The sequence below is a fragment of the Gopherus flavomarginatus genome, chromosome 1 (assembly GCF_025201925.1).
Source record: "Gopherus flavomarginatus isolate rGopFla2 chromosome 1, rGopFla2.mat.asm, whole genome shotgun sequence".
NCBI lineage: Eukaryota > Metazoa > Chordata > Testudines > Testudinidae > Gopherus > Gopherus flavomarginatus.
The window spans coordinates 107,879,652-107,893,578 of record NC_066617.1 but is presented as its reverse complement, the minus strand read 5'-3'; the positions used below and the strand labels follow the sequence as shown (position 1 = coordinate 107,893,578).

The following is a 13,927-nucleotide window of genomic DNA, read 5'->3' as shown; positions in this document are numbered from 1 at the left end:
TGGAAGGGACCTCAGAAGGTCATCTAGTCCACCCCCCTGCTTAAAGCAGGACCAATCCCCAGACAGATTTTTGCCCCAGATCCCTAAATGGCCCCCTCAAGGATTGAACTCTCAACCCTGGGTTTAGCAGGCTAACGCTCAAAGGGTAGGAGCATGTCAGCAAGTTGACTTGATAATCAAAGTTAAGAAGGATTCGAGGCATATCCAGGATTTTTTCCTGGTTTATTATGACAATTATTTGGTCTGAAATGTGGCAGTGAAGGGTATGGCATGGAGCCATAAAGCCTTCATGATAAGGCCAGGGGGCACATAAATTGGGAGATGTATAAATTCAAGTGTGATCCAGAGGAATTGGTAATTACTCATTTGCACATATCTATTGGTCACCCGTTATTCAGGATGGATGGGGGCACACCCATCTGACTGGGGAGCAGATGTATTTTTGTCCGATAGTAGGGAAGGTATTGGTAAATATTGGTGAATCTGGCAGACGGTGGGGGAGACATCCAAGCTAATTGTTGGCACATTGCTGTGACAGATGTCAAATACAAGTACTAGTTACGGAAGGTTATCGGATAAAATAGATTGGATGAGGATTTAGAGAAAAGCCTCCCTTAAGGAAGCTGGGGAAAGAGGGCTCAGTACTCCTAACATCTGGTACAACAGGGAGCCAACCCCCCTCCTTTTCCAGACTCCTTAAACCTCATACAAGGCGATGGCAGCAGGGTCACAGCAACAGGTTGACTGGGACCAGGTTGGGAAAGGGAAAGGCTGAGAGCAGCCATCCCAAATTGGGAGAAACAATTAAGGAAATTATGACCTGCATTGTATAATTTATTATCAGGTATTTTAAGTGAATAAGGTTTTGGGCTAATTAAACCACATCCATTGCCTCCTGTCTTTCTTCCGGTATGGCTGGGACAATATTCACTTCTCTTTCCACTCCAACACCTCACCCCAATCATCATGGCAAAAGGAAGGCAAGCAAATTTTGTACCTGGGCTGTAACATTTTCATGACAATTTTACAAGGCTGTTCCAGAGTCACACAGAATCAGTTTTAATTGCTTATAATTTTGCTTGTTTTAAGCAACAGTTTAAACACTTTACTTTATTCCAAAGTAAATTGCTACTATTTTGTAAAAAACATTCTGCAGCACATAGTCATTCTATCTATTGCCCTACGAAAAATTAAAAACTATGATGGCACTGTGCTGCACCTTTGCTCAAAAACAAAACAAAAACCCCTAGTTGAAGCACTTCCCCAAAATCAGCTATTTAATGCAACCTTTCTGCCAGCCTATTGCTGTAATAATTCAGTCCTTCATTATTTATATAACTGGTTCTTTGTGTTGTATGTGAAGTTTCTATCCTAGGTAAGTGTTCAGATTATTTTTCTCTCTCTTTCTCTGTTTTCAGCTCTGCAAATGGTACAGTCATTCAGCCGTTACCAGTATTTTACCTTGTTAGGCTATGTAAGCCATCAATTATTGTAGCAATGTAATCAACTTTACCACTTACTAGTCTGGACTTTTGGTGGTATAAAACAGCTCCATTTTAAGAAATGTATGTTAATTAAAATGCCAGGAATGGTGGTTTTAAATAAGAACTCCCATGGGTTTCAGCAATTCAGAATCAAGCCTTTAAATTAAATTCTAAAGCTCAGTATGCAACAAATACCAGGGCCAAAATCTGTCTTAAGTTACCTCTGAAATCAAAATCAATAGTTTTATACCAAAGAGCAACTTGGTCCTTCCTGTGTATGTTATAGAGACAGGACATTGAGGAGAAATCCTGATCTCATTGAAGTCAAAGGCAAAACAAACATTGACGTTGTTGTTTCACTCTTTTTGTGTATACCCTCAGAAGCACATATATGATAACAAACAATTTAATCAGGAAGGGTTTAAAAGATGTCTATAAAATTAGACAGTACCTTGATATAAATTTTAAAATACACTGCTACTTGTTTACAGGAGTGTATTTAACAGGTCAGATCTTTACAGTCAGTTAGGAACAAAGTATTTGTTTCTCATTTATATTTAAATACCTCATCCAGATTCTCTTACGGAGCTTAATTCTGCTTCCATTGAAGTCAGTGCCAAAACTTCCACTGTTTTCAATGGAGCAGGATCAAACCTTTAATGAGGTAAAATATAGGGCCCATTTCAGAGAGGTAGTGAAAACTAATTATATAAAACTGCATAAATATATATGTCTATATGTGCCAAAAGAAATGCTAAGGAACCATCTACATATAATGCTGCACATCACATATATTCTATGTTCAGCTGGTTAAAAATTAATCTATCATCATTGTTTATAAAACAATCTAATTTGCTTGAGGGACTGACAATTACTCTGGATGGCTGTGTATATGCATATATATTTATATGCTAAATTACAGTGGGGGAAAAAAAACTATTCTTGTTTTCAGTGATGTCTGAAACCCAGAAAGACTTAAACACCTGCGGTTGAGTCAGGCCAATAATCTTTGGGAAATTAAGAGGTTAAGGTTATCAAGATTTAATGCCAATAGCAATATATAGTCACTTTAAAATGTCTCTAAAATGTTCATATATAGAGGTTAGATATGTAAGGTAATCATGTCAGAACTAATAGTTTTAGTGAAAGTAACATGGTACTTCCATAAAATCTTAATATTGAGAAACTGTGTGGAATTTTTAATACAAAATCCAAGACAATTCTCTAAAATCAATGTTGTAACTAATTTAATATTAATTATATAAAAAACTTCAATCAAAGTGCACTTTCTAAATGTAGGTAGGCTTTTATCAATAATGATGTAAATTACATAAATATTTCACATTCTGTCCTGAGTTGCACTGTTAATAATCTGGAGTAGCTCCATTGATTCCACTGAAGTAATTTTAGTCATGTTGAAATACCTGAAAATAATATTGTTTCCTTTTAAACAGGATTGCAACTTTGGTATCTAAATAATGGTAAGTCTGCAGTCCCTTTATTCCTATTTTTCATTAAGAACAGCTTCCAATTTACTACTAGAAAACTCTTAGGAGTTTGCATAGTTTGCAAAATTTTTGTTATCCCTACTTTGAATAAAATATCAAACTGCCATACAAATAGGAAAAAAGTAGTTTTGTAAAATTCCACAGTGTGGCTTCCTATATGCTGCTTTACAATATTGTAGCCTTCAGTTCCTAATTTGTGTGTCACATGATAAGCCACTTCCATGTTATTGTTTCATAACTTTAGTTTTAATAAGCTATATTACAGATATAATACTTCTTATTAAAGACTATAAAACAATCAAACAATCTTTTTTAACTTTTGCTGCAAATTAAAGACATGATCCTGGAAACATTTGCACTCATGGGTAATTATACTCACATTAATCGTCCTCTTGATCTTAAAGAGACTTCTCAAAAGACAAGAAACTAGTCACATGTATAAGGGTTATAGGATCAGGCTGTCAGTATCGGCAAAATTTATATTCTTCCAGGATGGTTTATTCTATGCATAATCTATTATAGTGTTCTATTTATTTGGGATTTTCCAAGTACTTGGAATTTGAAGTATCAAAGCTGTTCTTTGTTGATTTCAAGCAGAAAAGACCTATTGTTCTTACAGAATTATTCTGACCAAGACATATTGGGTCAAGCCTTTGAAGATGCCTTAGAGGTGTTACAGCAACATTCTGATGGTGAGATTCAGTATTCACCAGGTAAAAACAATTATTTTCATTATACTTTATCATTTTTAATTTTTTATACATAAAAAACCTTAGACTGCTTTGTTTGGACAATAGTTTCTGATTGTCAAAATATTCATAATTACTGTGCAGCAGTCATTTATCAGTTTTCTGGATGTATTTAACTGCAAAATGTCCCACAAATTATTCTGTGGATGAACTGATGCAACAATGATTTGCAATGCAACAACAAAAAAACAAAACAAAACAAAAAACGCTCAAGGACAATTGATTTCTATATTCACTGAATTTACATTAAGATGGATCCATTAAATACAAATTAAGATAAACATTTTTGTGCATATATAGTAACTTAAGTTCTGGATAATCTCTTTTAGAAAATTGTGATTTTATAGGTTTTAAGTGTAAACATGATGGCTTTTAAAAACTAGAAACAGTGGCGGGTTGTCAACTGAGATTTGCAATATAGAGAGGTCTTTTGAATCAAAATACAGTACAACTTGAGCTCTTTTCTATTTTTTGTTTGTTAATTTTACATAATGAATAGATATGGGGACACAGGAAGACAAAGTGTTAAATCCTGGTCCCATTGAATCAGTGGCAAAACTGCAAAACTGCCATTGACAGTTTTCTCCCAAGAGGTATATATTATTATTTGACATGTTAACCTATTATAGTCTAATACAGGGGTGGCCAACCTGGGGCTCCAGAGCACAAGCGGCTCTTCAGAAGTTAATATGCGGCTCCTTGTATAGGTACCAACTCTGGGGCTGGAGCTACAGGCGCCAACTTTCCAATGTGCCAGGGGATGCTCAATGCTCAACCCCTGGCTCTGCCACAGGCCCTACCCCCACTCCACCCCTTCCTGCCCCCTCCCCTGAGTCTGCAGTGTCCTCACCCCCCCCAGCCACAAAACAGCTGATCGGGAGGTGCGGGGAGGGGGGGAGGTACTGATTGGCAGGGCTGCCGGTGGGTGGGAGGTGCTGGGATCATGGTAGGGGAACTGGTGGGGGGCTGCTGATGTATTACTGTGGCTCTTTGGCAATGTACATTAGTAAATTCTGGCTCCTTCTCAGGCTCAGATTGGTCACGCCTGGTCTAATGCATAGATAGTAATATATACATTGGGCCAGATCCTCAGCTGGTTTTTATCAATGTAACTCCATTCTATGCTGATTTACATTGGCTAAAGAACCCATTATATATAATTTCTTACAAATGTTGATAACTTGTATCATATGTAGTATTGATCTTGTCAAAATTCATAGGGGTCCAATCTAGAAAGATGCCAAGCATTGCAACTCACAGTGCTCAGCACTTCTCAGGATTGGCCCACATTTCAAAATGGAATAAGCATATCCCTTCAAAATCGTCTTCTGTTCATTTAAACAGTGTGTAATTGTTTCCAGATGTATCAACCCAGTGTGCCCTTAAGCTATCTTTAAACATCCTGAGGACTTTAGTTATTTCAGTGTAAATTCTTTTTGGCACTGCAGATGCTCACACCACAGGAATATTTTCCCTGCAGTTCATTTAGATTAGTAGCATTCTCTAAGCCCCTCATTATGAAGATTTTTAGATCAATAGGATAGAACTGCCTAAAATCATGTTTACAGAATTCTATTTATTATTTCATTCCACTTGGCTGTACTGATGGACATCTCCATAGAAAGTATACAAAATATTCTTTTCCTTTCTAACAATTCTAACATTTGTTTTAGTCTTCTGTGATGTTCCCTGCTTTCATCATTATATTTGGTGAGCATGGACCTTTTCTTTATTATCCAAACTATTTTATATTGCTCAATGAGCCTCTTTTCATGAACTCTGTTTTCTGTCAAACTAAAAAAACCAACAGCCTAGTGACATTATTATTATTAGTCTTAGTATATGGCTACTATATGCTTGGTACTGGATAAGCCACCAATATTAAGAAAGTCCCTGCTCTGGAGAATTTCTAATCTAGATGGCAGACAGAGAAGGACAAGGTAAAATGGTAGACCTGGAAGGAAGGTTTAGGTGATTTTTTAAAAAATTGTTTCCTTTTCTTCCCTTTTCTCACTCATTCTCTTTTTTTCCAAATTCTCAAGTAGATTATAAAAATTGCCCGACCCTAATCAACCACCATCCTCACCTCAGAGCAAGTCCAAACTACTCTGCAGCACCACCTACAGAGGAACCAGTATACAACTGGAGAAATGTAATAGTAAGTAAATCACACAGTGTAGCAAGCAACCATAAGAATAAAAGCTATCTCTTCATATTTCCCATCCGGACAAAAATCCAGCCTCACAGGCGCCAACTCCATGGGTGCTCCGGGGCTGGACAACCCACGGGAAAAAAATGATGGGTGCTCAGCATCCACCGGCAGCCCTCCTATCAACACCTCTCCCTCCCCCTAGCACCTCCTGCCTCCGGCAGGCCCCACCAATCAGCACCTCCACTCCCTTCCAGTGCCTACCACCTGCCACGGATCAGCTGTTTCGCGTTTTCAGGAGGCGCTGGGGGGGAGGGAGGAGGAGTGAGGGCAAAGCACACTCGGGGGAGGGGGAGTGGAACAGGGTGGGAAGAGGCAAAGCGGGGGCATGAATAGGCAGGAAAGAGGCAAGGCGGGGGTGGAGTGTGGGTGGGAAGAAGCAGGGTGAGATGGGGCATTGGGGGAAGGGGTGGACTGGGGGTAGGGTCTGGGCAGAGCCAGGAGGAGTACTCCCTAGCAGATTATAAACTTGGTGCCTGCCTGGTCAGGAGTAATTCAGTTTAAACTGCATGGGAAAATCTTTGCACAGTGTGTTTCATGATCTCTCTTTAGCACCAAGATTAACTATTTGACACCATTGGATAGAAGAGATCAAAGGGTACTGATGGAGATGTAATTCTTAGGCTTTTGCACGGTGGTTCATCAATTAATGTGGATCACTGGAGCTCTGTGCAAAGTAACAGACAAAACTACCAATAAGGTGGGAAAGGGTTACCTTTATATTATTTGGTCAGCAGGCTGAGAAGAACAAACTCCAGTGTCCAGTCTCTCTCCATTTTGGGATGTTTTTAAATGATTCTCTTGACTGACATGGATTATAAGAAGGAAAGCAAGATTGCTGAGTACTGTGCATGTGGTTGCCTCACCAACAGCCTAATTTTAGAGAGGGGAGGTGGCGAAGGGTCGGGGGTTAGGGTTTGGGCCCCTTGGTACAACTCTACCCTGCAAGACCTTCTCCATTTTAATGAGAGTGGTCTTCCAATACTGAAAGAAAACATCACCCTTACTCCATGATCTGCTTCTTAGTATGCTGATAGGCCCTAGGCTGCATTGCCTTCCCCACAAAGTCCCCTCCACAGCAGGAAGACCTGGTGAGAGTCACGAGTAGCTTGGTTCCATCAAAGTGATCACTCTATGTCTGACCTATCAGTCCTCATTCTCAAAGGGAACCTGCCCAACACTTTCCAAAGAGGAGTCTAGGAGCTTAAATTCATAACTTTGCTGGACACTAAGGGCATGGTTACACAAGAGAGTGTACAGCAGCGCAGCTGCATCAATGCAGCCAGAGGTAATGCAGCTGTGCTGATTAAAGCTCTCTAATGTAGCTGCTCTAAGCTCTCTTGTTGGCTTACCTTCTCCAGCCTCCGTGACGTAGCGCTGTCCACACCAGTTCCTATGTCAGTGTAATGTATGAGGCGTGTGTGTGTGTGTGTGTGTGTGTGATTTATTCATTCCCCTGAGTGACATAAGTTACACTGATATAACCTGTAGTATAGATATAGCCTAAAAATCGTGGACTGAACAGAGACACTAGATTTAAGGTTTATTACAATCTGTAACCCACTAACCACCCTTTTTGTCCTATGACTGCAGAGGGTGTTAACAGACCACTCTACCTTGAATGTCCCTTAGAATATGTGCTAACTACTTTTGCTGTAACAATCTGTTATTTAGCTGTGACACTAGGGGTATGTCTACACTACGGGATTATTCCGATTTTACATAAACCGGTTTTATAAAACAGATTGTATAAAGTCGAGTGCACGCGGCCACACTAAGCACATTAATTTGGTGGTGTGCGTCCATGGTCCGAGGCTAGCGTCGATTTCCGGAGCGTTGCACTGTGGGTAGCTATTCCATAGCTATCCCATAGTTCCCGCAGTCTCCCCTGCCCCTTAGAATTCTGGGTTGAGAGCCCAGTGCCTGATGGGGCAAAAATCATTGTCGCAGGTGGTTCTGGGTAAATGTCGTCAGTCATTCCTTCCTCTGGGAAAGCAACGGCAGACAATCATTTCACGCCCTTTTTCCCTGGATTTCCCTGGCAGACACCATAACATGGCAAACATGGAGCCCGTTCAGCCTTTTTTTTTTACAGTCACCGTATGTGTACTGGATGCCGCGGACAGAGGTGATACTCCAGTGCTACACAGCAGCATTCATTTGCTTTTGCATGATAGTAGAGATGGTTACCAGTCATTCTGTACCATCTGCTGCCAGTGTAATTTGGCAATGAGATGACGGTTATCTGTCCTTCTGTGCTGTCTGCTGCTATCATGGGTGCCCCTGGCTGAGATCGGCCGGGGGCGCAAAAGCAAAACTGGGAATGACTCCCCGAGTCAATCCCTCCTTTATGGTTTCTAAAAATAGAGTCAGTCCTGCCTAGAATATGGGGCAAATGTACTAGAGAAGCAGTGTATCAGAGAGTACAGCTGCTCCGTGTCAGATCCCGCAAAAATGATGAGCTACATGCCATTCACGGGGGGTGCCCCTGCAACAACCCCACCCGTTGCTTCCCTTCTCCCCCAAACTTCCTGGGCTACTATGGCAGTGTCCCCCCCATTTGTGTCATGAAGTAATAAAGAATGCAGGAATAAGAAACACTGAGTTTTTAGTGACATAAAATGAGGGGGAGGCAGCCTCCCGGTGCTATGATAGTCCAGGCAGGACATTAAGCAGTGTGAGGGAGAGGAGCCCAGCATCCCACTGCTATGATAGTCCAGGCAAAACAGAATCTTTTCTTTTCACATGAAAGGGAGGGGGCTGATGGAGCTCAGCCCCCAGTGGCTATGATGAAGACGGTTACCAGCCGGTCTGTACCATCTACTGGGAATGACCGGGAGTCATTCCTATTTTCACCCAGGCGCCCCCGGCCAGCCTCACCTGAAGCCAGCCAGGAGCACTCACGGGTTGATAAGAAGGACGGTTACCAGTCCTACTGCACCGTCTGCCACCGGGGAGAGGAGAGGAGCGGATACTTCTCTTCACTGCTGCAGCATCACGTCTACCAGCAGCATTCAGTAGACATAGGATGACACTGAAAGAAGTCAAGAAATGATTTCTTTCCCTTTTCTTTCACGTGGTGTGGGGGGGAGTAAATTGACGAGCTATTCCCTGAACCACGCCGGACAATGTGTTTGAACCTACAGGCATTGGGAGCTCAGCCAAGAATGCAAATACTTTTCAGAGACTGCTGGGGACTGTGGGATAGCTGGAGTCCTCAGTACCCCATCCCTCCCTCCATGAGCGTCCATTTGAGTCTCTGGCTTCCCGTTACACTTGTCACGCAGCACTGTGTAGCCTGTAGAATTTTTTTTCAAACGCTTTGGCATTTTGTCTTCTGTAATGGAGCTTTGATAGAACAGATTTGTCTCCCCATACAGCAATCAGATTCAGTATCTCCCATACGGTCCATGCTGGAGCTCTTTTTGGATTTGGGACTGCATGGCCACCCGTGCTGGTCAGAGCTCCACGCTGGGCAAACAGGAAATGAAAATCAAAATTTCACGGGGCTTTTCCTGTTTACCTGGCCACTGCATCCGAGCTGAGATTGCTGTCCAGAGCGGTCACAGTGGTGCACTGTGGGATACCGCCCGGAGGCCAATACCGTCGATTTGCGGCCACATTAACTCTAATCCGATATGGTAATACCGATTTTAGCGGTACTCCTCTCGTCGGGGAGGAGTACAGAAACCGATTTAAAGAGCCCTTTATATCGATATAAAGGGCCTTGTAGTGTGGACGGGTACAGCGTTAAATCGGTTTAACGCTGCTAAAATCGGTTTAAACATGTAGTGTAGACCAGGCCTAGGAATACCTTTCCTGAACTTGAAGAAGAGCTCTGTGTGGTTCAAAAGCTTGTCTCACCAACTGAAGTTGGTCCAACAAAAGATATTACCTCACTCACCTTGTTTCTCCTAATTTGACAGTACTCTTTATTAACACTATGTATACACACAGTAGTGGTGGGGGGAAATCTCCTGTGTGCCATGTGATGAATGATAGAATTCCTGAGGCTATCCAGTGAGCCAGTTCTTTTCAAGTTTTCTTTTTCTCGCATGGTGTTTTCTGGTAGTAATGCTTTGTTGTCTTAATTTCTTGAAGAATAGTGCAACAGATTTATATTCTGAAGGAACTGTTTACCACACTCTGTCGAATATTCCAGAAAACCAAGTGATGCATACTACTGCTAGCCAGCAAAAAGGAGGGAAAGGTGTGTAGAAAGAACTCTGCTATCTGTGAACATTGTGTTATCTCCATATCCTTCTTTTAGAAGTGGTGAATCATGCTTCTTTCATTATTTCCTCAATTATTTCCTTTACTATTATCAGGAGAAATTTAATTAATCTTTTGATGTAATATTTACTGGAATACAACTCCCAAAGGGCTTAATTCTGATCTGAGGTCTGCAGGCAGATAGCAAAAAGACTGGAATAATCTAGCCATCTGATTTATGGAACTCCCTACATCAAGATGTTATTCCACCAGAAGATTGTCATTTTCCAAGAATAGATACATCTTTTGATATCTCAGTCTTGGACAATACCACTTCCTTACCTGAAAAAAGGTAAATCATCTGTGGTGAAGACCAGTGCAAAGAAATCATTTAGCTCTCTGCAAATGTCCACATATCCACTTTATTTATTTCTTTTATTCCCTGTGGTCCAGCAGACTCATCAGTTCCCTGGTAAACTTTTGATATACCTAAATAAAATTTTAATTTATTTTATGGCTTTGTCCATTTGCTCTTCAAATTCCCTTTTAGTTTTCCTAAATTTCATTGTGCATTTTACCATAGTTTATGCTCCATTCTATTGACTTCACTAGAGTTGGATTTCCATTTTCTGAAGGATATCTGGTTTGGCTCGAATTACCTAATGCACCTTGCAATTTAACCACTCTGTTTTTCTTGCCTTTCTGCTTGTTTTTGTTTAGCGGTAAGCATGCCTGCTGTGACTCTGCTATGGTAGACTTAAGTAGCCTTCATGCTGAGATGAAATGCCCCTTTTTTGACTTGAGGGTCTTCTTGAGTAGCATCCCTTTTCTGTTGTTGTGTTTGAAAATTCCCTTTCTAATGTTTAGTCTCAGAGTGCCAACTTTTGTTATGTTCCCTTGCTGACTGATGTTAAACTTGATTATACTTTGGTCACTATGACCTAGTGGTTCAACTATAGTTACTTCTTGAATAAACTCTTTGGGACTAAGTCAATAATAGCCTCTCCGGCGCGCACTAGAGCTCACTATTCCAAGAAGCAATCACTAAAAATATGGAAATATTAGCTCTCTAAAACTTATCCTAATGCAATACTTGACCATTTAACATGTTGTTAGTTGCAGATACATTTGATTGTTATTCTTTTATTAGACTAAGTTGCCTGTTTGCTCTCTTTCAGCCCTGTGTACTCAATATCCTTCTGCTGGTCAAGAGACCAGAACTATACAACCTACTAGTATATTTGTATTCTGACTTGGCATTTGTATCCATACTGATTTTCCACTCCAAACTTTTAACTTTATTATATGGACTCTGTTAATGATAGTGCTACTGCTGTAACTTCCTGTATAGTTTCTAGCCAGGGCGCCTTGACTTTTGTCATTCTACCAAGTTTCGGAAGTGCCTATTATGTCCTGTAAAAGCAGCAAAGAGTCCTGTGGCACCTTATAGACTAACAGACGTATTGGAGCATGAGCTTTCGTGGGTGAATACCCACTTCGTCGGGGCCCTCTTCCATTGCCAGGCATTCTAGTTCACTTATTTTTGTTTTTAAACTTTTCGTTGTGGTAGCAGAGTATTTGTTTCTAGCTGTTGCCTGATTTTAGGGAGGTTAATAATGTTGTTTAGATAATATGGGTCCTATAGGCTACGTAGCTGTATGCCTATTTTTAATTAACTCCTTAGTCTGACATCCTGTTACTTTTCTGGAAAGTACCTCTGAGCTCAAGTGGTTCCTCCTCCAGTACAGCTGTCCTATTCTTTTTTACCAGATGCAGGGTTACTGTCATCCCTAGCAGATGTCTTGGTCTGGACTAAGTGCTCCTGGGCAACTGTCAGCTTCCCCCCTCCTAGTTTAAAACAATCACCCCAAATCGTATTAGCTTTAGGTGCCAGCAGTCTGCTTCCACTTTGATTAAAGTGGAACTTCTGCATAGACTCTCCCTTCCCCCAATTTTCCCCCTGTGTTCAATAAAATTAAGGGCAGGTCTATATTACCGCTTACGTCGATCTAACTTACATCCCTCAGGGGTGTGAAAAAGACACCACCACCCCGAGCGACTCAAGTTACAGCAACCTAAGCGCTGTCCACACCTGTGCTATGTTGACTGGAGACACACTCCCAACAACATAGCTTCCGCCTCTCAAGGAGATGGAGTAATTATGACAATGGGAGAGCACTCCCCCGTTGGCAGAGAGCATCTTCACCAGACGCACCACAGTGGTGCAGCTGCTGTAGCACTTTTATTGTAGACCTGCCCTAAGTCCCACCTCTTTACACTGGCTTCTGATCCCCTGGCTGGCTGGCTCTGAGCATGGAACTAGAAGCACTTCAGACAAAAGCAAATGTAAAGCCCTGGAGTTAAGCCTGTTTCCTAGTAATTTCCCTTAAGCCTCCAGAACCAGAGGTGGCTGGAGGATGACAATTCTGTTTCACGACAACTTTTGAGGTATTAAAATTTGTTTTTGTTCTAACTTGGAATGAAAACAAAAGCTTTCAAACATTTTTGTGAAATGGAATTGTGTCAATTGCCTATTCTGTGATAAAAAAGGTCAGGGTTTTGATTCAGATCTCTCTCTATAATTGACCAGCAAGTCCATCCTGGACCTCAGAAACTTTCCCAGTTGGTCAGAATCAATTCGTTGAACCCAAATTGTTTTGGCCTTGACAAAACAGCATATTTCAGCAACCACAACAACAACAAAAAACCCACTCCTTTTACCTAAATATTCTGACCGGTTCCATTCAGAAATTCTTTCCTGCATTGCTCCATGGCATTGGTTCCAATATGTATCTTGACTATGGGCTCCCCCCAGCATTCATTAGAAGTCTGTCTAAATATCTTGTTAAATTTGCCACTTTTGAGGCCAGCTACCAAAGTGCCAAATGTTATTTATGGTCACCATATACCCCACTATCAATCTTGTAATAATCAAATCCCTATTGTCACAGTCTGGCTATATCTCACAACTATAGCTCCATTAAATCCATTGCTGGTCTTCTACTGCTCCTGTTATACTGGCCTTTTAATCTGTGACTGGGTACTTTGACCTAGACTTTGCTCTGACCACTTACATTTTATTTTTTGATAGGAAGAAAAAAGCTTCGCCTGTTTGAATATCTTCATGAGTCTCTGTGTGACCCAGATATGGCAAATTGCATCCAGTGGGTGGATAAACCCCATGGTGTCTTCCAGTTTGTTTCCAAAAACAAGGAGAAACTCGCAGAGCTGTGGGGGGAAAGAAAGGGAAACCGCAAGGTCATGACATATCAGAAAATGGCCAGAGCATTGAGGAACTATGGAAGAACAGGGGAAATCATTAAAATCCGAAGGAAGCTGACATATCAGTTCAGTGCAGCTGTTTTACAAAGACTCTCCCCTTCTTACTTCCTGGGGAAAGAAACAGTTTATTGTCAGTATCTTCAGTACAATCAAGAATACCAGTGTTCAGACGACTGGATCACTTATAACAATTACATGTATAACAATGAGCTGCAGCATGCTAACGGCTAGACACGTGTCACATTCATTTATCTTTTTAATAGTTAGAAATATCTTAAAGCTCACAATTCTTCTCTCAATAGATATTTTTTCTTTTAAAATGTAACAAATACACACACACATGCACACAAACACACACACACACACACCATGGGTGTGATTATCAGAAAAGAACGGTTCAGTGCTGGCCTAATTTTGCACCCATTGCAGTGAATGAGAAACTTTCATTGACTGTAAGAACATAAGAACATAAGAACAGCCGTA

General features: G+C 41.1%; 1 protein-coding gene across 1 annotated transcript; it reads left to right on the top strand.

The window, feature by feature from the left end:
- The first annotated feature begins 321 nt into the window (after positions 1-321).
- Positions 322-13,675, top strand: SPIC (Spi-C transcription factor). The gene is made up of 5 exons (XM_050936146.1): positions 322-354; positions 3,612-3,705; positions 5,784-5,899; positions 10,052-10,160; positions 13,254-13,675. The coding sequence occupies exons 1-5, from the start codon at positions 322-324 to the stop codon at positions 13,673-13,675; spliced, it is 774 nt and encodes a 257-aa protein (XP_050792103.1).
- Positions 13,676-13,927: the final 252 nt, after the last annotated feature.